Source organism: Engystomops pustulosus, chromosome 5 (assembly GCF_040894005.1).
Source record: "Engystomops pustulosus chromosome 5, aEngPut4.maternal, whole genome shotgun sequence".
NCBI classification, from domain to species: Eukaryota; Metazoa; Chordata; class Amphibia; order Anura; family Leptodactylidae; genus Engystomops; species Engystomops pustulosus.
The window spans coordinates 22,547,183-22,571,194 of NC_092415.1; the positions used below are offsets into that span (position 1 = coordinate 22,547,183).

General features: G+C 40.5%; 1 protein-coding gene across 2 annotated transcripts in view; it reads right to left on the reverse strand.

The window, feature by feature from the left end:
• The window catches only part of LOC140132490 (fibrocystin-L-like), a 90,552-nt gene that overhangs the window by 45,493 nt on the left and 21,047 nt on the right, over positions 1-24,012 (reverse strand). For both annotated transcript variants that reach the window (XM_072151318.1, XM_072151317.1), the window contains exons 8-22: positions 22,224-22,277; positions 21,218-21,291; positions 20,165-20,207; positions 19,515-19,585; positions 18,584-18,694; positions 18,232-18,321; positions 16,590-16,852; positions 10,852-10,940; positions 8,656-8,815; positions 6,682-6,814; positions 5,819-5,962; positions 4,516-4,673; positions 3,989-4,102; positions 2,058-2,207; positions 225-349 (exon numbers count right to left, since the gene is read on the reverse strand). In XM_072151318.1, the coding sequence (XP_072007419.1) occupies positions 225-349; positions 2,058-2,207; positions 3,989-4,102; positions 4,516-4,673; positions 5,819-5,962; positions 6,682-6,814; positions 8,656-8,815; positions 10,852-10,940; positions 16,590-16,852; positions 18,232-18,321; positions 18,584-18,694; positions 19,515-19,585; positions 20,165-20,207; positions 21,218-21,291; positions 22,224-22,277 (1,779 nt within the window). The remainder of the gene's footprint in view (positions 1-224; positions 350-2,057; positions 2,208-3,988; positions 4,103-4,515; positions 4,674-5,818; positions 5,963-6,681; positions 6,815-8,655; positions 8,816-10,851; positions 10,941-16,589; positions 16,853-18,231; positions 18,322-18,583; positions 18,695-19,514; positions 19,586-20,164; positions 20,208-21,217; positions 21,292-22,223; positions 22,278-24,012) is intronic.

The following is a 24,012-nucleotide window of genomic DNA, read 5'->3' on the forward strand; positions in this document are numbered from 1 at the left end:
CACTGTATTAGGACATTCCATATCCTTCTATAAGCCATTAGGACGTCCACTAGAAGTGCCAATAGCATAGTCCTTATATCCTTTGCAGAACATAGGGGTATAGCATGAGGCGGCCACTGATTGGCTGCATGTCCAATGTTGATATGTCATGATTGGACCAGGCACTAGAGGCAGGAGGGGGATCGGGTAGTTCAAAACTAAGTCAAAGTCAAAAAGGATCTTACCTGTCCCCCTGTGTAAAGCCATAACTGAAAGTATCGGATACACTTAGAGCAAATCCTGTACTGTTTACATATTCGAAATTTAGGGAAATTGCATTGGACAGATATCCTTTATAGGCAAAGCAAAGCTGTAAAAAAGAAAACATGAAAACGCGATCACATACAGAACTGTATACAAATGATTATGAGGCTGTTTTGTGGTAGAGAATTTTTGAGAGTTTACCGCTGGAATGGTTGGAGTCTGGAGTCCTCTGCAAACAGCTATAACATATTACCTGGGGCAACTACGATTTCAGTTCTGGTGTAATTTTAAAAACAGGAATCTTCCCTTTAAAATTAGGATTGTGATTCTAGGTGCCACAGAACCACTGTTAAAGTGAAAAGTTTGGTGTGCGATTTTTCCATACAGTTTTCACTCCTGACTTTAAGATTAGTAGTGGATATCTCCGGGTATGTGGCACCTAGAAACACAATCCTGATATAGGTGTCATAGTACAGAATCTATAGGTGATATAAGCCCCTTCTAGCATGTCAGTTGAAGGCAACATGGAGAAGGAGGGAACTGCAGGGAGTTTGCAGAAGTACCTGCCCCCTCTGCATCTGTAACTTATCCTGGGGAAGGCTGATAGATTAATGATGTACTGTACATGTTTTTAATATTTTGCTAAAGGTTTATTCAATATTACTGCTTATTAAAAAAAAAAAAAAACTTTAATGGGAGAAATGACAAAAAATGTAAATTTTTTTTCATATTTTTCGTAATTTGTCTGCCAATTCTATAAACAAACAGCATGTAATTCACAAAACGAATCTTTCAATTTATAGTCTCACATATTATTTAAAAAAAGTATTTAAGGAAAAATCGGTATGATATTTAGCAGTTCCCAACATATGGTCATTTAAATAAGGCCAGAGCAGACCTGCAATCATTCACCTTGGTTATGAAAAGGTTAATCTGTTGCAAGGAGGAAGAGGGGAACATAAGAGGTCATAAGGCTAGAAGATTCTATTAAAAAATCAAATTTTTCGCATTTTTTATTTTGCAATTTGATACTGAAACGCGTTCAGTGTTTTTTTTTTTACTTTATTTGTTTTTTATTTTACATTTTACTTGTGTGGGTAAAACACATGTGACCTGTAGAGCTGGTACTGGTAAGACCCCTGCGACATCAGAGAGCAAATGTTAATGATATAATTGTGGGGGGTAATTGAAGTAGCAGTATTGCCTCGCCTTATATGGCACTGTGTAATGTGTGAACAGAAGAAGGTATAAAGCGATAACACTTAAAGGGATATTATCATCTTGGCATACACATTTAATTAATCTGCCATTTATAAACACTTCTTGAATACGATGTTCACTTGTGTGAAGATAATTTCCCATAAATTGAGCCATGTTGTCCCTTTATAGCCAAGGATAGACGTACTTGGATACGACCACCCTAGCTGTCATAATCAGACCCCTGCCTGATGACCTGAATGAAGCGTTCATTACCACAGGACGACTGTGGGACAAGCTGTAACTCCTGTGCAAAAGCTATTTTTGATTTGCACAATCTCTCCAGCAGCAGTGGTCGTATCCAAGGACAGCCATCTCATTTCTTAGGGGCAGCATGGCTATATTTATGGGAAATTATCTTTACTAAGGTGAATTTTTTCAATAACATCCAATCCAAAAAATGTTTCTATATGGCTGATGAATGAAAATGAACGTTTATACCCAGATGAGAACACCTCATTATCGTTTGTCTTCTTAGCAGGGAGATGTAAATATTTAAAAAATTATCATTAATGATATTTTTTCATACTGTATTAACCAAAAAAAAAAAGCCATACCTTGCTTTGTAAGGTCAGTGAGATGTAACCATATGGCGATAGAGTTGCTGGCTTCTGTTCATTATAATCATACAGTTTTCCTGGGTTCTTAAAGGAAAAGCGTCCACAAAAAGCTTCAGTCTCGCCGGTTACGGTGCCCGAGTAGTAAGACTGTAAGGAAAAGTAATTGTTATAGGGATTGGAGAAGATTCCACATTTCATTCCACACAAAAGAAAGTCTGTTGTTTGTACCGACCATTGGGGGATTTCATAGCAGAAAGACAATAAGCAGAATACAAGATTATGAATTCAGCAGCTCAGAAAAATTACACAATCCCAAAAAGTTGTGGCACTGCACTCATGCAGTCCTCAATCCTGGAGCTCACAGACCTGGGCCGATCCACAAGTCAGAGTATATGATGCAGGTTGGCTATTTTGAGGTACCCGCCCAAGTCTGGAGGCAACAGGTCACGTGACCATTTGAGAACAGCGTTCTCAATGGAAAACCCAACTGGGAGTGGGAGCTCCTCCTACTGGCTCAGGCACTGGCACTTTGAAACATCAGGCGGGGTTTTGAAGTACGTTGTGGGTTTTCTGGTTTAAGAAACTCGCCTTGGAATGTTATTGGGTGGATTCAAAACAATTTTTTGGAAAATTTTTGTCATGTGACTTTTTAAATGAAATAGAAGTATTTTGTATATTGTACAATATAGCATTAAGGAAGAAATTGATATTTGAATCGAATTAAAGGAAACCTTTCTCCTGAGGAAGTTCATTTTTATATGATGACAGGTTCCAATATTGATTTCAAATGTGCCTTTGTGGTGCACTGAATAATTTGAGTGCCTTTAACATTGCCTGGCTCCCTGCCAGCAGTGTGTGGTGAGTCCCAGGGGGAAGCAGTTCATATGGCACAAGTCGTCTACTTCTCCTCTCCTCAACCTTACTCATTGCCCACCCCCTTCCTCAGCCTCACCCCTGCTCTCACCGCCTGCTTTGGTCAGCTCAGTCAACTGCCCCCCACCCTAGGACTCACCACACACTGCTGGCAGGGAGCAGGTAATGATCAAGAAACAATTAAAAAGCATTGGAATTATTCAGATACATAAAAAAGGTAAATTTTGTAATCAACATGTCAGAGGCTAATGAAACCTGTCATCATGTAAAAATGACCTTCCTGGTGACAGGTTCTCTTTAAAGGTATTGAGCTCCTTCTGTGGGTTATTTCTTTTTATTTTATTTATGTTTATGGCGGTTTATAATGTATTATGTACTGGAATACATTCTATAAATGGGATGTTACCACTGACAATAGCAATGTCCCGGAAGAAGCTGAGAAGGCAAAACCCAGGGTGGAGCATGGATGGCTGGAAATTTGATATGCACATTTTATAAGTATTACATGTGAGCACATGGCAATACATTTTTTTTAAATAAATTCGTACACAGGCTACGCAATGTTTTCTTATTATACTCTATAGACCTTGGAAAAGCTTGTTTCAAGGTGCGGAGGAGTGGAACGTCGTTTGAAATTCTGGATGGTGACACCTGAATACGGATTCAAAGGACTTATATATTTGATGGAGAGCGTCAGTCGAAGGTGATTTATCCTCTTTTTTTTTTACAACCGGTCATTATAGGTTCATTATTTGACATCTTCATACTGCAAGGTGATTTATTAACCACTGGGACCAATACATCTAAAAGGCTTATTACTACATTAGAAGCGAATGGAGGAAGCTACTCATGAGAGGTTACTGCTCCACTCACTGCAGGAGAAGGGATGCTCTGTTCTCCAGGAAGACACGGAACCAGCATCTATCTATATAGGTATATGCCATGAAGATACATGAATATACCATGAATATACCATGAATATACTATGAATGTCCTGGATGACAATACCCCCTTATACATAAAGAAGAAATACTATGTAGTGTATATTTCCATACTGAGGAGTAATCCGTTTCATAGTTCCTGAAATACTTGACGGATGAACTTTCCTTCTGGTTAGCGATGGTATCCGGACACTGCGCGCTTAGGATTTCTAGTACAGCATTTTTCACCTATAGGAAATAGATTTTAATAATTGAATAACATATGCAAAACTTTTGTCCAAATTTGCTTACAGTGATAGCCCTATTCCAAAATCCAACAAATATATCCATAGATCACGTCCCAAATTTATTAAAGTGTTTTCACCAGTTTTCTGTCTAAATTTGCGCGGAAAATAGAACGTGCAAACTACTCGTATATATAAAGTGTCTGCGCCAGGGTACAGCATATTAGTTCCTATTCATTTGAATGGGAGCTAAGCTGCAGTGACACAGTTCAGCCTCTACACAGAGAATGGCGCTGTCTGCTTCCTGCCCCATTCACTAATTATCAACTATAAGAAGATATCTCTGATCTATGGGGATACAGTTACTACGGAAAAATTCTATGGACTGTGTCTGATCCCTGCTGTTATGTTACTCACCTCTAGAGAAGACGCATTTGATGCCAGAGGAGAGGAGTATACGTCATCCCACATTAATGTGAAGGTCTTCATGTCCGGAGCACCTTTAGTTGTTTCTTCTATATCCACTGAAATGTTGCTGCCACCCAGAATTAAAAATGAGAGAAGCTGGAAATCACCTAAAATGATGAGGAATAATATTTGTTATATAATATGCACATTAACAGAGATCATGACACCATAAAGTAATAGATATGGAATGTTGTATATGACAAAAAACTAAAATAAAATATGCAAAATATGTTGCGGAATGTCACAGTGCTGGCTGCTCTGACAACGCTGTTTCATTGTATTTTCTGAAAACAGAATAGAAAGCACCAATGAAAACAACAGCTCATCCTGCAAAAAACAAACTCTCACGCAGTTTGGATGAAGGAACAATACAAAATGTTATGGGTTGTAGAATATGGTGAAAAGAACAGATTTGTTTAAATTATAAAAAGGGTTTTAATTGTGCAAAATAAGTAAGACATGAATTTCGTATATACACGTTTGGCGTCCCTGTAATGGTTATACCTTGTGTGCCAGATTTTTTGGTGCACAAGGCATGAAAAAGTCACAATTCTAGGCACATTTTATTACTTTTGGGCCCCTTTACACCACTTTCTAAAAAAAAAAGGGGTGGGGAACAAGTTGAACCAGGTTGGGGATGCTGAGGACAGACAAATTTACTGCTGTAGGTTATAGATTAAATCTATTCCAGCCCGAAGTTGATATCGGTTTTAGCTTCTGCTCAAGACTGCTGTTTTCGGAACCTCCTGTCGCTCACTCCTTCAGTCCATCCTAATGACGTCACCCACTCTGCCTCTATTTCTCACATTCCGTCTCACTGACAGACAAAGGGAGATGGGAGTGGGGAGGTAGCAGGATGACTCTCCTGCTACAGCCCCTCCTATTCATCAGAGCTCAGACATGTAAACAAGGATCCGCGGAGAGGTTGCTGACAGCACTAAAGTAGCTGTAAGCAGCAGTAAGTAGCAGGACTACAGAATCACTTGATGAACATTCAGGGATTATTATTAAGGCACATGGGCAATGTATGTAAAAGAGTGGCCAACCCCTCTAAATAAAACACCCATTGTAAATAGTTTTTAGCCTTGTAAGTAGAATGCCAGCTAATAGGGTCCTGGCACATACGCCATATGGAGTCTCCTGTGTGGCCAACACATGATACAGATTAGGCTCCAACTTAAGCAGGTTAAAACTACATCAAACATTCTCCTATTATCTTTCGTTCTCGATCACGTTTGCCCCCGTTACTTACCTCTTTGTGAATTGAAGGTGACATCATAGATATTTTGTACATCAGATGCCTCCTGCTGAACAGAGACCGTGTCTGGCCGTATGGACCATAGACTATTTAATGCTTGTTGAACTTGAAGAGCCGTCGCATCAGCTGATAGAGGAGCTACCAAGGGGAACAATGGAAATTGGTGATGTCATTGTAAGAAAAACAGAGATGTCATTGATAGCTACTCTGACAAAAAAATATTTTTATTAGGGGGGGGGGGGTCTTCTACACCATGCATCCGGGGACACACTACATAATTTACATTAGAACATTAATATTAACAGTTTATATTTTATACACAAGGCGCAGGATTTTTTGCACAGGAGGCAGTGTTTTTTGGTGTGTGTGGGGGAACAGCATATACATATGTGCAAGGAGAGGTACTTACTTTTCATTTATACCCTATATGAATGGGGCACAGCATGGTCACTTGTGTTGTGATGAGTAAATACAATTTAGGAGTGAGGATAGTTAACCAGGAGACATAATATAAATGACTGTAGTATCTTTAGGGACGCAGTGTGGTAAAGTTGAGCAAGGAGCTGAAGACAGTCGGTGGTAAATTCTGCATGGATAAGGCATGGCTCAGTGAATTTGTTATGCAGTTCTTGAAGACATATTACCTGGGAGTACTTAGATGATACTTCTGCCAGTGTCTGCTCTGCTGTAGTTACTGACTAACCTTCTAATGTGTGAATATATACTAATTTATGCAAGTATATGCAAGTGTATAAGTGTGTATTTCTTTATGTTTAAGGGGAAGGGGGGGCCAAACCTTTCCGATCTACGCAGATAGATAAATAGATAATGCTGTATATAATATTCCTATACATTACCTGTTGCCTCATTGCCATAGATCAGTGTGTAGTACATGGCAGGACATGGAGAGATACAGTCTTTGGTAACAGTAATTTTCTGAACTTCCTTTATGGTTTGTTGGGTTGTGTTCCAGTTCTGTAATGTTATCACCTAAGGGGGTGAAATCAGAGCATTTCATATATCTGAGCCATATACTATACCACACACACACACACCTTCTATATACAGCATACTACACCACACACACATCTATCTTCTATATACAGCATACGACACCACACACACATATATCTTCTATATACAGCATACTACACCACACACATATATATCTTCTATATACAGCATACTACACCACACACACATATATCTTCTATATACAGCATACTACACCACACACACACATATATCTTCTATATACAGCATACTACACCACACACACATATATCTTCTATATACAGCATACTACACCACACACACATATATCTTCTATATACAGCATACTACACCACACACACGTATATCTTCTATATACTGCATACTACACCACACACATATATCTTCTATATACAGCATACTACACCACACACACATACATCTTCTATATACAGCATAATACACCACACACACATATATCTTCTATATACAGCATACTACACCACACACACATACATCTTCTATATAGAGCATACTACACCACACACACATACATCTTCTATATACAGCATAATACACCACACACACATATATCTTCTATATACAGCATACTACACCACACACACATATATCTTCTATATACAGCATACTACACCACACACACACATATATCTTCTATATACAGCATACTACACCACACACACATATATCTTCTATATACAGCATACTACACCACACACACATATATCTTCTATATACAGCATACTACACCACACACACGTATATCTTCTATATACTGCATACTACACCACACACATATATCGTCTATATACAGCATACTACACCACACACACATACATCTTCTATATACAGCATAATACACCACACACACATATATCTTCTATATACAGCATACTACACCACACACACATACATCTTCTATATACAGCATACTACACCACACACACATACATCTTCTATATACAGCATAATACACCACACACACATATATCTTCTATATACAGCATACTACACCACACATACATATATCTTCTATATACTGCATACTACACCGCACACATATATCTTCTATATACAGCATACTACACCACACACACATACATCTTCTATATACAGCATACTACACCACACACACATATATCTTCTATATACAGCATACTACACCACACACACATATATCTTCTATATACAGCATACTACACCACACACACATATATCTTCTATATACAGCATACTACACCACACACACATATATCTTCTATATACAGCATACTACACCACACACACATATATCTTCTATATACAGCATACTACACCGCACACATATATCTTCTATATACAGCATACTACACCACACACACATACATCTTCTATATACAGCATACTACACCACACACACATATATCTTCTATATACAGCATACTACACCACACACACATATATCTTCTATATACAGCATACTACACCACACACACATATATCTTCTATATACAGCATACTACACCACACACACATATATCTTCTGTATACAGCATAGTGTACCACACACACATATATCTTCTATATACAGCATACTACACCACACACACACATATATCTTCTATATACAGCATACTACACCACACACACATATATCTTCTATATACAGCATACTACACCACACACACATATATCTTCTTTATACAGCATACTACACCACACACACATATATCTTCTGTATACAGCATACTGTACCACACACACATATATCTTCTATATACAGCATACTGTACCACACACACATATATCTTCTGTATACAGCATAGTGTAGTGCCTACCTGCTGTTCTAGGATGGTGGCGCTCTTTGACTGTATGGACTGCACTTCATTTACTGCATCAGGAGTTTGCTGTTCAATGTATGGACTCTTATGTTTGTAGACACCAACATCGATTCCTGCCGGTCCCCCCCCATTGTGGATGTACGCCTCCAAGTAACAACTGGAAATGAGCAGATAAGGTCAATTTCACATCTACATGAAACAAGAGAAGTTATTTAAGCCTAAAATGGGATGTAAGTCTAGTTTAATGTGATATAATCCCTTGTGCCCGAATTTTTCCGATTTGCGCCCAGGATTATGACGGCTTTCACGCAACAGATTCGGAAAAAACACAGAATTTAAAAAAACGATTTGTGTCGCAGGATTAATCACTCACATGCACCAGGAATAGGTTGAATGAACTCCAGTGGACCTAGGGGGACCTCGGTGCAGCAGCGACACCTGGTGGACATCGGGTGCACGACCTTAGTGAGTCGCCGGAAGACCCGAATCCTCGTCAGAGAACGCACCGCTGGATTGCGACAGGACCGGGTAAGTAAATGATCCCCATTAGGTCGAGTATCAGCTCTGAGGCCGATAATGCAGTCAATGGGGCACATTTACTTACCCGGTCCAGTCGCGATCCAGCGGCGGGTTCTCTGACGCTGATTCGGGTCTGCCGGGATTCACCAAGGTCCGTGCGCCGATATTCACCAAGTGTCGCTGCTGCGCCGAGGTCCGCTGGAGTTCACCTGCTTTTTTCTGGTGTATGTGAGTGCTTGATCTTGCGACACAAATGGCTTTTTAAATTCTGCGGTTTTTCCGAATCCTTCGGGTTGTCCGGTGGCCACACCCCCCGATTTCTGTCGCGCGAAAGTCGGCGCGATTGCGCCAAAAATCGATCGCGTGCGCCACAATCCCGTGAACTACAGCGCAAAGCAGAAATATTCGGGAAAAACCCGACGGATTCGCGGCTGCGGACCCTTAGTAAATGTGCCCCAATGTGTGAATTATGACCGAGTCACAAGGATGCTATCAGCAATCTAGGCCTTGTAAGCCAATTTTTACATTGTGTATTTCACCAATGCACATGACCATAAAGGTCCTAGGACATAGGCCCACATTGTGGCACGGCCGTTCAGTTTTTGTAGGGAGGGGGGTGAGGAGTGAGCCTGTCGTTAGCTGTAGGGTGAGCACATTGTCACGTGCATGGGGTCTTAGCCTGTTTTCTCCTTTCTTTCCTGTAAAAACCATTGAGATCTCCTCCGTTTTTGTGGTTCCAACGAAACGGGGGGCTGACTTAAATGATGTCAATAGCTTCTTGTCTCTATTTAAACTTGGCCATCTGATGATTTTCTGGACATGTGCGTTGCATCCAAGCAAAAACAGTTTACAAAAATGTGTAAATTTAAAGGCAATCCAAGAAAACGTGAGAACCATTGAGGTCAATGGGAAGGCAATAGATGCAAAACCAGCTAAAAATAGGACAGGACCTGAGATTGCAGTCACGCAAGCACAGCACTAGGAAAAGAAATCTGGGAAACTGAATCCATTACACAAAATAGTGCCATAAATTCAGGGCCTGCGCCAGTACTAAGATTTCCAGGGCCCATAGCTGCTAGGGGGCCCACATAAGGCTGCACATAAGGAATCCAGAGGGGTCAAGGGGGGCTGTATCTAATGATTTCATAGGGGGTAAGGAGGCTTATATAAAATAACCATGAGGGGGCTGTATATAAAATAACCATCAAGGGGGCTGTATATAAAATAACCATAAAGGGGGGCTGTATATAAAATAACCATAAAGGGGGGCTGTATATAAAATAACCATAAAGGGGGCTGTATATAAAATAACCATGAGGGGGGCTGTATATAAAATAACCATGAGGGGGCTGTATATAAAATAACCATGAGGGGGCTGTATATAAAATAACCATGAGGGGGGCTGTATATAAAATAACCATGAGGGGGCTGTGTGGGATGATAAACTAGGGGATATTTTAGGGAACAGGAGACTGTTTTAGTTTCTACTGAGTTCTACGTGAGTTCACTGCTAAGGGGCCCACTAAGGCTCTGCCACCCGGGGGCCTAGTAAAACCAGGAGCTGACCCTGCCTAAACTAACCTCAAGTACGTGAAATCGACTGCAAAAACATTCTTGGAAAAGGGCCTAACCATTTTACTACGGGAGAAAATATTTTTGTATGATCGGACTTACGGCTTGCCCTCCTCAAGATAAAATGTCTTTGATTTCTGATATGTGTAGGAGAAGTAAGAAGTTGAGAAGTAGCCATAGGCAATCTTCACCTGTTGCAAGAAAATGAGAGAAAGCAAGCGATAATGTGAGCCTTGTTCACACACGGACACAACAGGTTGTTAAAATTGCAGTCAGAGCCCATGAAGATATCTGAGTGACAATGTGACCTGCTACTTGTCACCTGCTACCGTATTCTCTTCCCAGTGCATAGGTGATAACCCTTTCACCCACTGCGCTCCTATTTTTTATACAATAACTACATTATGTCACTAATGCTTAATGTTAACTAATAAACTCATAAATTAATAATTGGTTTGGCTTTAAAAAGTTTGTCCTACAAATTACTCCTGTCCCATATAGTATGAGTCTGGTTATAGCAATGCCGGTAGAGCGCCTGCATGACCATACACTTCTATAAAAATGGTAAAATTGCTGAGCCGCTGCTGCCATAATTATTATTATATGATAGTGTTACTATGGACTGTGCCCACTTAAAGGGAACCTGTCACCAGGGACTTCATTTTCACTAAAGACAGGTTACAGAAGCCCATCACACCTGCCCTGCACATCTGCCTTTCTGCTTTCTCTAAGCATTTACATTACAATATAATTGTGTGTTATAACTTACCTTGCATCCTGACAGAATCCTCTGTGTAGTCCCAGGAGTTGGGCTGTGGTTTGGATGCATTTCAAAAAAACAACAACAAGTTTATACCATTTTTAATCAGTTTATTTTTCATTCATTATAGTATATGTCATCAACAGTCTACAGGGGTAAACCTCTTTAAAGGCAAACTGTCACCAGGGACCTCATTTTCACTGTAGACAGGTTGCAGGAGCCCATCACACCTACATTGCAAATATGTCTTTTTGCCTTCTCTAAACATTTTCATTACAATATAATTGTGTGTTATAACCTACCTTATATCATGCCAGAATCCTCTGTGTAGTCCCAGGGGTTGTGATTTGGTTTGGATGCATTTCAAAAAACAACATGTGACTTGTCTGTGCTGCAGACTCCTCAGCTCTCAGCCCCCACCTTTGTTCTCCTGTACAGCTACTCCCTCCTGCTCCTTCACAGATCTCACAGTCTGCGGAGATTACATCAGTGGGAAGGAGGAGCTGTACAGGAACACAAAGGTGGGGTATAAGAGCTGACGAGTCAACAGCACAGACAAGTCACATGTTGTTTTTTGAAATGCATCCAAACCAAATCCCAACCCCTGGGACTACACAGAGGATTCTGGCATGATATAAGGTAGGTTATAACACACAATTATATTGTAATGAAAATGTTTAGAGAAGGCAAAAAGACATATTTACAATGTAGGTGTGATGGGCTCCTGCAACCTGTCTACAGTGAAAATGAGGTCCCTGGTGACAGTTTGCCTTTAAAGAGGTTTACCCCTGTAGACTGTCGATGACATATACTATAATGAATGAAAAATAAACTGATTAAAAATGGTATAAACTTGCCAAGAGTGTGGTTCACTATAGATAAGTGATAAAAAATCTGCCCCCAACTATCCAGGGCAGATCTGCAGTATCTGTCCAACACTATACAGTATACAATCAGTAGTGGCATAACTTGAAGCAGATGGTCCCCAGTGCAAAGTCTGTGCAAGGCCCCTGACTATAATGTATGGTAAATAGAACTAGTCTTCTCATATGGGAAATTGACACCTTATGGGCCCCCTAAACCTTTTTGGCCCAGTTGCGACTGCACCCCCTCAAGTTACGCCCCTGACAATCAGATTGGATTTTTTTCAGGTTAAATCATCAATAAACGAGCCTCCTCCGACATGTTTCACCAGAACACTGGCCTCATAAGGGTATATGGGGCCCTGGATTTCACTTACAACAACAAATGCAATAAATTATAGATATGTGCACATGCCCCAAGACTCTAAACTCCTGAGAATTATAGGAAGTGATCTCTTTTGATCCTGTTTGGAAGCATCAACTCAAATAAATAGCAAAGTACAGATGTGTCCTCCCTTACCTCTTGCTTCACTCATTACATCACTACTGACAATAGATGATGTCACAGCTTATCTCCTCCTGCCGGTACAATGACTGCTATATAGATAACACTGACCCATCATTACATCACTACTGACAATATATGATGTCACAGCTTATCTCCTCCCCTCCCTGTACAGTGACCTCTATATAGATAATACTGACCCATCATTACATCACTACTGACAATAGATAATGTCACAGCTTATCCCCTCCCCCTCCCTGTACAATGCCCTCTATATAGATAACACTGACCCATCATTACATCACTACTGACAATAGATGATGTCACAGCTTAACTCCTCCTCCCTGTACAATGACCTCTATATAGATAACACTGACCCATCATTACATCACTACTGACAATAGATGATGTCACAGCTTATCCCCTCCCCCTTCCTGTACAATGACCTATATATAGATAACACTGACCTATCATTACATCACTACTGACAATAGATGATGTCACAGCTTATCTCCTCCCCCTCCCTGTACAATGACCTCTATATAGATAACACTGATTCATCATTACATCACTAATGACAATAGATGATGTCACAGCTTATCTCCTCCCCTCCTGTACAATGATCTCTATATAGATAACACTGACCCATCATTACATCACTAATGACAATAGATGATGTCACAGCTTATCCCCTCCTCCCTGTACAATGACCTCTATATAGGTAACAGTGACCCATCATTACATCACTACTGACAATAGATGAAGTCACAGCTTATCTCCTCCCCTCCTGTACAATGATCTCTATATAGATAACACTGACCCATCATTACATCACTAATGACAATAGATGATGTCACAGCTTATCTCCTCCTCCCCCTGTACAATGACCTCTATATAGATAACACTGACCCATCATTACATCACTACTGACAATAGATGATGTCACAGCTTATCTCCTCCCCTCCTGTACAATGACCTCTATATAGATAACACTGACCCATCATTACATCACTACTGACAATAGATGATGTCACAGCTTATCCCCTCCTCCTCCCTGTACAATGACCTCTATATAGGTAACAGTGACCCATCATTACATCACTACTGACAATAGATGATGTCACAGCTTATCTCCTCCTCCTCCCTGTACAATGACCTCTATATAGATAACACTGACCCCTCATTACATCACTACTGACAATAGATGATGTCACAGCTTATCTCCTCCCCCTCCCTGTACACTGACCTCTATATAGATAACACTGACCCATCATTACATCACTACTGACAAAAGATGATGTCACAGCTTATCTCTTCCCCCTCCCTGTACAATGACCTCTATATAGATAACACTGACCCATCATTACATCACTACTGACAATAGATGATGTCACAGCTTATCTCCTCCCCTTCCCTGTACAATGACCTCTATATAGATAAAACTGACTCATCATTACATCACTACTGACAATAGATGATGTCACAGCTTATCTTCTCCCCCTCCCTGTACAATGACCTCTATATAGAAAATACTGACCCATCATTACATCACTACTGACAATAGATGATGTCACAGCTTATCTCCGCCTCCTGTACAATGACCTCTATATAGATAACACTGACCCATCATTACATCACTACTGACAATAGATGATGTCACAGCTTATCCCCTCCCCCTCCCTGTACAATGACCTCTATATACATAACACTGACCCATCATTACATCACTACTGACAATAGATGACGTCACAGCTTATCTCCTCCCCCTCCCTGTACAATGACCTCTATAAAGATAACACTGACCCATCATTATATCACTACTGACAATAGATGATGTCACAGCTTATCTCCTCCTCCTCCCTGTACAATGACCTCTATATAGATAAGACTGACCCATCATTACATCACTACTGACAATAGATGATGTCACAGCTTATCCCCTCCCCCTCCCTGTACAATGACCTCTATATACATAACACTGACCCATCATTACATCACTACTGACAATAGATGACGTCACAGCTTATCTCCTCCCCCTCCCTGTACAATGACCTCTATATAGATAACACTGACCCATCATTACATCACTACTGACAATAGATGATGTCACAGCTTATCTCCTGCTCCCTGTACAATGACCTCTATATAGATAACACTGACCCATCATTACATCACTACTGACAATAGATAATGTCACAGCTTATCTCCTCCCCCTCCTCCCTGTACAATGACCTCTATATAGATAACACTGACCCATCATTACATCACTACTGACAATAGATGATGTCACAGCTTATCTCCTCCCCCTCCCTGTACAATGACCCCTATATAGATAACACTGACCCATCATTACATCACTACTGACAATAGATTATGTCACAGCTCATCTCCTCCTCCTCCCTGTACAATGACCTCTATATAGATAACACGGACCCCTCATTACATCACTACTGACAATAGATGATGTCACAGCTTATCTCCTCCCCTCCCAGTACAATGACCTCTATATAGATAACACTGACCCATCATTACATCACTACTGACAATAGATGATGTCACAGCTTATCTCCTCCCCCTCCCTGTACAATGACCCCTATATAGATAACACTGACCCATCATTACATCACTACTGACAATAGATTATGTCACAGCTCATCTCCTCCTCCTCCCTGTACAATGACCTCTATATAGATAACACGGACCCCTCATTACATCACTACTGACAATAGATGATGTCACAGCTTATCTCCTCCCCTCCCAGTACAATGACCTCTATATAGATAACACTGACCCATCATTACATCACTACTGACAACAGATGATGTCACAGCTTATCTCCTCCTCCCTGTACAATGACCTCTATATAGATAACACTGACCCATCATTACATCACTACTGACAATAGATGATGTCACAGCTTATCTCCTCCCCCTCCCTGTACAATGACCTCTATATAGATAACACTGACCCATCATTACATCACTACTGACAATAGATAATGTCACAGCTTATCTCCTCCCCCTCCTCCCTGTACAATGACCTCTATATAGATAACACTGACCCATCATTACATCACTACTGACAATAGATGATGTCACAGCTTATCTCCTCCCCCTCCCTGTACAATGACCCCTATATAGATAACACTGACCCATCATTACATCACTACTGACAATAGATTATGTCACAGCTCATCTCCTCCTCCTCCCTGTACAATGACCTCTATATAGATAACACGGACCCCTCATTACATCACTACTGACAATAGATGATGTCACAGCTTATCTCCTTCCCTCCCAGTACAATGACCTCTATATAGATAACACTGACCCATCATTACATCACTACTGACAATAGATGATGTCACAGCTTATCTCCTCCTCCCTGTACAATGACCTCTATATAGATAACACTGACCCATCATTACATCACTACTGACAATAGATGATGTCACAGCTTATCTCCTCCCCCTCCCTGTACAATGACCTCTATATAGATAACACTGACCCATCATTACATCACTACTGACAATAGATGATGTCACAGCTTATCTCCGCCTCCTGTACAATGACCTCTATATAGATAACACTGACCCATCATTACATCACTACTGACAATAGATGACATCACAGCTAATCTTTCCCTCCCCTACATACTGTATTTTAAGAAAATCTTCCATGAGGCTCAATAATTCAGTGATAGATGTAATTACCTTTCTTGTAGGATCACCGGATTCGTTGAAGTAAAGAGCATAATTATCATCTCCCTTGATATAGAAATTGTAATAATCAGTTTCTGGAGGCACAAATAAACCACTGAGCCGAGCCACAAAGGCGTTGGTTTCTGATGGCCAAGATATGGATGCACCATCAACCCAGGAAGATCCGGCATAGCCCACGGAGCTCTCGTTAAATTTCAGAGCATTATCTGGAGAAACACTAACATTCCACCTCTCCATCTTCAGTCCTCGGCTCCCTACAAGATATTAATAAAATTACTAAAAAACTAAAAAACGTTTCATATTAGTAATCTGAGAGGGAGTAGGACTCCTCTGGTCGGAGAGCAGTCAATAAGATCATCTCTCATTCTGAAGGATCTCTTCTGCATTTCCATGAGCAACTCATTCAGAGGGTTCTCCTATGGAAGAAACCTTCACAAAGGGGAAGAGAGAAGGACCAAAAGTCCCCCTTTAGATAAAGCGCCAGTGCACATTTATCTTTAGCACCTCATAACCTTCTGTTGGATAGCCCCATAGAACTTCATTTGCAGGATCAACTTAGAGCAAACCAACATGGGGAGAGAAAAAGAACTGGACCGCACATCCACACATCACATCACATCAACTTAGAGCAAATCAGCCTTGTGGTTGCCCTATAAGGGCCGAATGTCATTTTATTACTGTACCTTAAGCAAGCTGTTTACTGGTTACTAGATACAGTATTACCATTACAATCAGTCAACTGAGGGCAACCACAAAGTTGAAAAAATTGTTACATAACTTTAGACACAAGCATGGCCAATATGCGCCCTTAGAGTAGCCTATAGTCATAGTGCCCTCACACAGCAGCCAATAGTCATAGAGCCCCCACAGAGTAGCAAATAGTCCCAGTGCCCCCCCGCCCCCCATAGTGGCCAAGTCACAGGGCCCCATTCTAGTCACAGTGTCACCCAATAGCCAATTTTTCAGTGCCACCAATAGGCACAGAGCTCCCTATTAGCCAATAGTCACAGTGCCCCCTCGGTAGCCAATAGTCTGTGAGGATAAGTTACTTTTTATGGGACAACGCCTTTAATTTGGAAAGAATCTGTTTAATGCCGAAATAACTGTACAAAGTAAACAAGTTATTCCATAATCTGGAGAGAGGGGGGTCCCATTCTCACTAATGGGCGGAGCAGCAGGTTTAGCATTCAATAGTATGGGAGTGTTTGATAGAGCTGAGTTAAGAGTATCTGACAATCCAACATAGTTCTCTTTGATGTTAAAATATTCTGGGAAATATGCAAATATGTTTTCCAACCAGGGAAATGGAAAACAATACCTCCTTTTGCTACCTTGAAAGGCAGCCCACTTAACACCAATCATGACCTACAATAAACCTTGTAACAGGATGTGGGATTAAGCCAGACCAATATATCTATTCCTGAAGGAACAGATTCCCAATGGTAGACAGCGCTTTTTCGACCAGGTTGGGTCACTTCAGTACAGTGCAAGGAACTGGTTTGGCTAGTGAGAGGCTATTGACTAATAGCCATTGATGCTCCTCTATGGGATTCTGGGAAATATGCAAATATGTTTTCCATGTTAAAATATTGGAATTTTGCTATATATAAGAATGTATATAAGCTGTATATACCTGAGAAAAGAGAAGGCAGAACATGCGGCCGTGGTGGACTCTGACAAGTTATTGTTGTATCTGTTACTTGGAGCACTTGGCATTCCTGACCTGTAAAACATTGCAATCACACATTAAACTTAGGTATAAGTGAGTTATATTCTTGGTCCTGCAGCACTTATGCAGAGCTACGGGTCTCCATGGTTACAGACTACAGACCACTGCGTCGTCAGATCCAGCAAAGTTAGTTTGCACTGCTCTGAAAATATATGAAAGATTATCCTTTGGAACATGAAAACAATTGGCACTAGGAAGTATCCTGGATTTAGTGCAACAATGTAATTATTAAAATAAAGATACAATATTCACTCACCTCCTATGAGGACTCTGGCCGGAGCATCGGATTGATCAAAGAATTGTCCAGATATAGTGACGATTGTTCCTCCATTTACACTTCCAGTAGAGGGGGAAACCCCAGTAATCACTAGAAACGTAACCACAGTGTGTAACCCATGAATATGAGGCCATCATTCCTTAAATTCACCTTCACATCTTGCTTTTACTATACTAGACTATTCTATACTACATACGCTGAACGCATATACTGGTGTTTGTTAACCCTATGTATGCTAAAAGGTTCTGCTTTTGTTATATATCTCGCAGTATATGTGGACACAAACTTTTTTCACATGTGTCGCTCGGGGTAAAACTGTTAGATGTAACTTATACTATTATACAACATCTTTAAAAGGCACATGCCACTCAGTTGAATATACTATATGCCAATATGGAGCCTTCTAAGGGCCGATTATCATTTTCTTACTCTATAAATTGATCTACACTTTAACAGTTAAGCAAGCTGTTTACTAGTTATATTTATAAAGTATTACTATAACAATCACCCAATTGAGGGCAACCACAAAGCTGAAATTTTTGTTACATAACCTAAGACACCAGCATGGCCAATATGTGCTATTAGAGTAGCCTATAGTCACAGCGCCCCCACAAAGTAGCCAATAGTCACAGTCCCTTCACACAGTAGAAAATAGTCGCAGAGCCCCCACAAAGTAGCCAATAGTCACAGTCCCTTCAAACAGTTGCAAATAGTTACAGCACCCCCACACAGTAGAATCAATATCAGTATTTATGTATTAGTATTTATGAGCCAAGACCCGAAATAGGAATCTACAAAGCATCAAATTTGTATCTTACAAATAAAGATGCAAAATAGTGACCGCTATGCTGACAGTGTGAAGGCTTCAAGTGGTCTTATGATGACATTATACAAAACAGCAGATTGTTACCTGCGTACGTCTGGTACATGGAAATTTTATTCACTGAAGACACAAAGTATGTGGCCAAGTTTGGCAAACTCCTGGAAGAGAGGAAGGAACCAAAGTCACGTTAGGACATTACACAAGATACTGGGGCACATTTACTAAGGGTCCACGGACCGCATTTCCGCCGGGTTTCCCGACTATTTCCATTTTGCGCCGCATTTAACAGGGGTTTTTGGCACACGCGGATTTTAGTGCAATCACACCGCATTTCACCACAAATCAGTGGGTGTGGCCGCCGGACAACCCGACTGATTTGGACTGAGAGCGGGATTTAAAATTCAAATTGTGTCGCAAGACATGCACTTACATGCACCGGAAAGAAGAAGGTGAACTCCGGCGGACCTGAGCGGGGAAGTGACACATGCAGGATATCAGGCGCACGATCTTAGTGAATCGCAGCAGACCCTCAGGGATTGCAACAGGACGGGTAAGTAAATGTGCCTCACTATCTTCCATCTTAGCTGAGCTGTCTACTAGATTATACTCTGATAGCTGCACATTTCCTTATAACTTATAAAAGTTTCGCTCTTCCCCACTATTTCTTCTGTAATTGTTCCATATTTACATGCATATTTAAGCCTATTTTACTATTCCTGCGTTTCACCTGTACTCACCGTCCATAATTACTGTCCAGGATGAAGCTGATGTTGTGATGTCCTAGAGGAAAAAAAGCATTATAGTCAATGTGAACGTATCTTGAGAACTGAAACTTTACCAAAAAATTAATCAGCTAGGAATGTTGGAACCCAGTACAGGCAGTCCCCGGGTTACGTACAAGATAGGGTCCGGAGGTTTGTTCTTAAGTTGAATTTTTATGTAAGTAGAAACTGTATATTTTATCATTGTAGATCTAGACAAAAAAAATTTTGGCCTCAGTGACAATTGGAGTTTAAACATTTTTTGCTGTAATGGGACCAAAAATGATCAATAAAGCTTCATTACAGGCACCTTACAGCTGATCATTTCAGTCCTGGACTATAGTAAAGCATTCAGAAAGCTTCACCAGAAGTCAGAGGGGTCTGTCTGTAACTATGGGTTGTCTGTAAGTCGGGTGTCCTTAAGTAGGGGACCGCCTGTAGTTTAGAGATTCCCCAGTGATGGGGAAGCTGATGGGCCCCAGTGCAAAGTCTGAACCATGTTCCCTACTATAATCAATGGTTTATAGTACTAGTCTTCTGAAAGTGACACCTTATAGGCCCCTAAACTCTTTTTTTCCGTCCCCCCATGTCCTCATAGAGAATAATGTGCACATTGCCAAAGTGTGCAGCTCGGGAGAGCTGTTTCCCGTCTCCCATGGGAGTGGCCAATGAGGAGACCCTCCCCCCCTCAGGAAATCACTTTGTCATGCGTCTATTTCAAATAGAAGTGATATGGGTGGTGGTTTTTTATACTTAAAATAGACGCATGAAGGAACGAGTTCCCTAACCACTCCCATGGGCACCGCTCTGCAGAGGTAAAGGTAAACTTTTCAGCCAACTTTTTATTGGATAAAAACGGTTTTATTATAAAAACACTTTGGCAATGTGTACACTATTCTCTGTGGGGACATAGGGAAGCCAGGAAAAGGGTTCCTGATGACAGGTTTCCTTTAAAACTTTTATTTTTTTAATCCTAGTTTTTAAATGGATAATGTCACTGGGCACCAGATGTAAGACTATTCATCTTACCGACATATGTCCCTGTGGAGCGGCAGATCATGGAGCCGGTATCACTGTATATACTGTCCAGCTGCAGCCCGTACCTGTGATACAGAATACAGAAATATTACATTACAGACTGCACGGACTGATAATATGAATGAATAATATCTTTCATTGTGTGAAGCCTAGTGCCCCCTAGTGTCTACAATGCAGGATAGAACTCGTACAAATAAAATAAAATAATGGGGCACATGTATCATAGTTTTTCGGCTGCCACTATTTCAAGTTTCCTTAAGCAGTGGCGTAACTAGGAGAGGCAGGGCCCCATAGCAGACTTCTGAAGGGGACCCCCAGCCGGCTTAAAAATATACATATATTACATTCCTATATACATAAACACACAGTTCATCACTCATACATACACATTTATACACTGTTACACACATATAGAGCATATACACCTTACATTTAGACACATACAGTGCCATATACAGACATACAGCTTACATACACACATAACGTACTGTATTTATACACACCATACACCATATACACATACAGCATATGCACATCACAGATACACATACACATACATAAACAATATATATACCACAATGTGCAGCATAATATGTATATAATGGTGCACATTCTTCATTCTTTAGTGTCAGGTCGGATGACGGGGCCCCCTGACACTGTGGGCCCCATAGCGGCTGCTATGGCTGCTACCACTGTAGTTACGCCCCTGTCCTGAAGTTGCCCTACTTAATCAAGAATGGGACAATTCCAAGCCCAAAAGTGGCACAAGTTACAAAAAAACATCTGGGCTACAAAGATAAATCCAGCAACTGCACTAAATCCTGGAGGCAGCTGACTTTGGTGCGCTGCTAAAAAGTCTCAAACTGCAAAAAGTCGCACAAAAAAAGAAAAAGGAAGCAATAGGAGTGATACATGCCCCCCCTAATGTTTCTAATTTCTGATTTCAAACTGTAGAATTTTGAGGGTAATTATCCTTACAAAAGAACATGTGACTTACAAGGTATCGGAATTCGGTATGAGCAGTTCACACGGCATTCCTCCAGCATAAACCCTGAGAAATGGGGCAAAAAATTGCAGATTTAAACATTTGATGCAACGATAGAGACTAAACATTGTCAAGCTTTATGTGGCTTTGTAGATCTTCAAGTTTAGGTGATTTCACAATTTTTATAAGATTTTCCTATATTACCGGTAGATTGAATTCTGCAAAGGAATTTGCATGTCAGGTTTTCCAACACAAATTTTAACCATAAGCATGCTGGGTCATGTCAGTCTAAGATTTGAATCAATGGAAAGTGGAGATTGACATGGAAATCCTTAGTGTGAAAGTTACAACTTATGACAGGGAATTCTGGGAGTTGTAGTTTTTTACTAGTTGGATAACAACGGATTTGATGTCATTGCTATTATTCACAATTTGCTTAAAAGTCAACTACCCTAAATTTTCATGGACTGTCTGTAATAGAGATGATTTGTTGGTGTCAATGTTAATTCGATATAAATCTGGCATTTTTCAAGCACAGATTCGAATCTAAATCTTTTCTGATTCACTTTGGATGAGTCTTGTAATACACTGCAGTCATTCATCCCAAAGCTTAGGGAGGTGGGATGGGAGAGTGGGATGGGAGAGTGGAAATGAAAAGAAATTTGTTGCCAAAAAGTTACCAAAACGAGATCAAAGAAAAATCTTTTTTAGAGGACTAGAGGGGAGTTGTAAACCAATTTCCAGAAAAACTGGAGCAACATTGTTTCGGACCAAATAGAATCTTTTGCCGAAAAAAAAATTCAACAATGCTCCTATGTATTGAATCTTGCCTATATATTGAATCTTGGAGGATTCACTAGATCTCTAGTCTTGAAATCACCTAGAAAAGGGAACCTGACATTTAAATGAACATTCCCACAGTACGAGGATGGGGAGGAACACAAGTCCATGGAGGCTGCTGTGATTTCATGTGATCAGATACATACATGAGGAAGATGTTAATGTTACTGGGTAAAGGACCTTAGACGATGACATCACCCTGGTCACATGACATGAATGGTTAGGAGGCAAACGGCATGGGGAGGAGCAGATTAGAGGGGCCGGCCTGGACACGCCCCCTCTGATGCCAAGTAGGATAGCATAAAGTTGATTTTAAGGGGATGTGAGGGAAACAATTTTTCGCTAAAAGAAGGGTGGCATTTAGTTAATAGGGCTTTATGGGAACCTGTCACTAGCTGTATATGTGAAAAATGTGGTGACAGGTTAACCTTTCTTGGGAAAACTCAAAAAGGGTGGAATACCCACTATGAGGTGGAGATCCATGGATGGGACTTAGATGCTTTTGATCAAGGCTGGCACCAAATTTACCTCTATATTGTTCGGATTGTTCAAAAGATACAAGGTCTAATGGTGGTGGATTTATTTCACACTACTTTTTTGTTAACATCGGAATCTTCCAGCTCTATATAGGGTAACGCAATTTCAGCATAGCTAGACCGATCATCATGCAGGTTGCGTGACAAGGAAAAGCAAGGGAATTTCCCGCCCCTTACAAAATAAAGGTATATTTGCCTAAAAGGGACTTTTTAACAGAATCATTTCCTGGTGTCCCACATAATACACATCTAAGGCTCTTAGATATCCATCCAGCCTGTAACCGGATAAGGAGGCAAAAACTTATTTAACTCAATCCAGAGGGTTACAGATAAATTACTTCACCAATCCAGTCCCGTCCTCAGTCCTTTGACTCTTTACAGTAGATTCTTTTTGGAAGTTGAAAAATTAAAATTTGATGTAAATG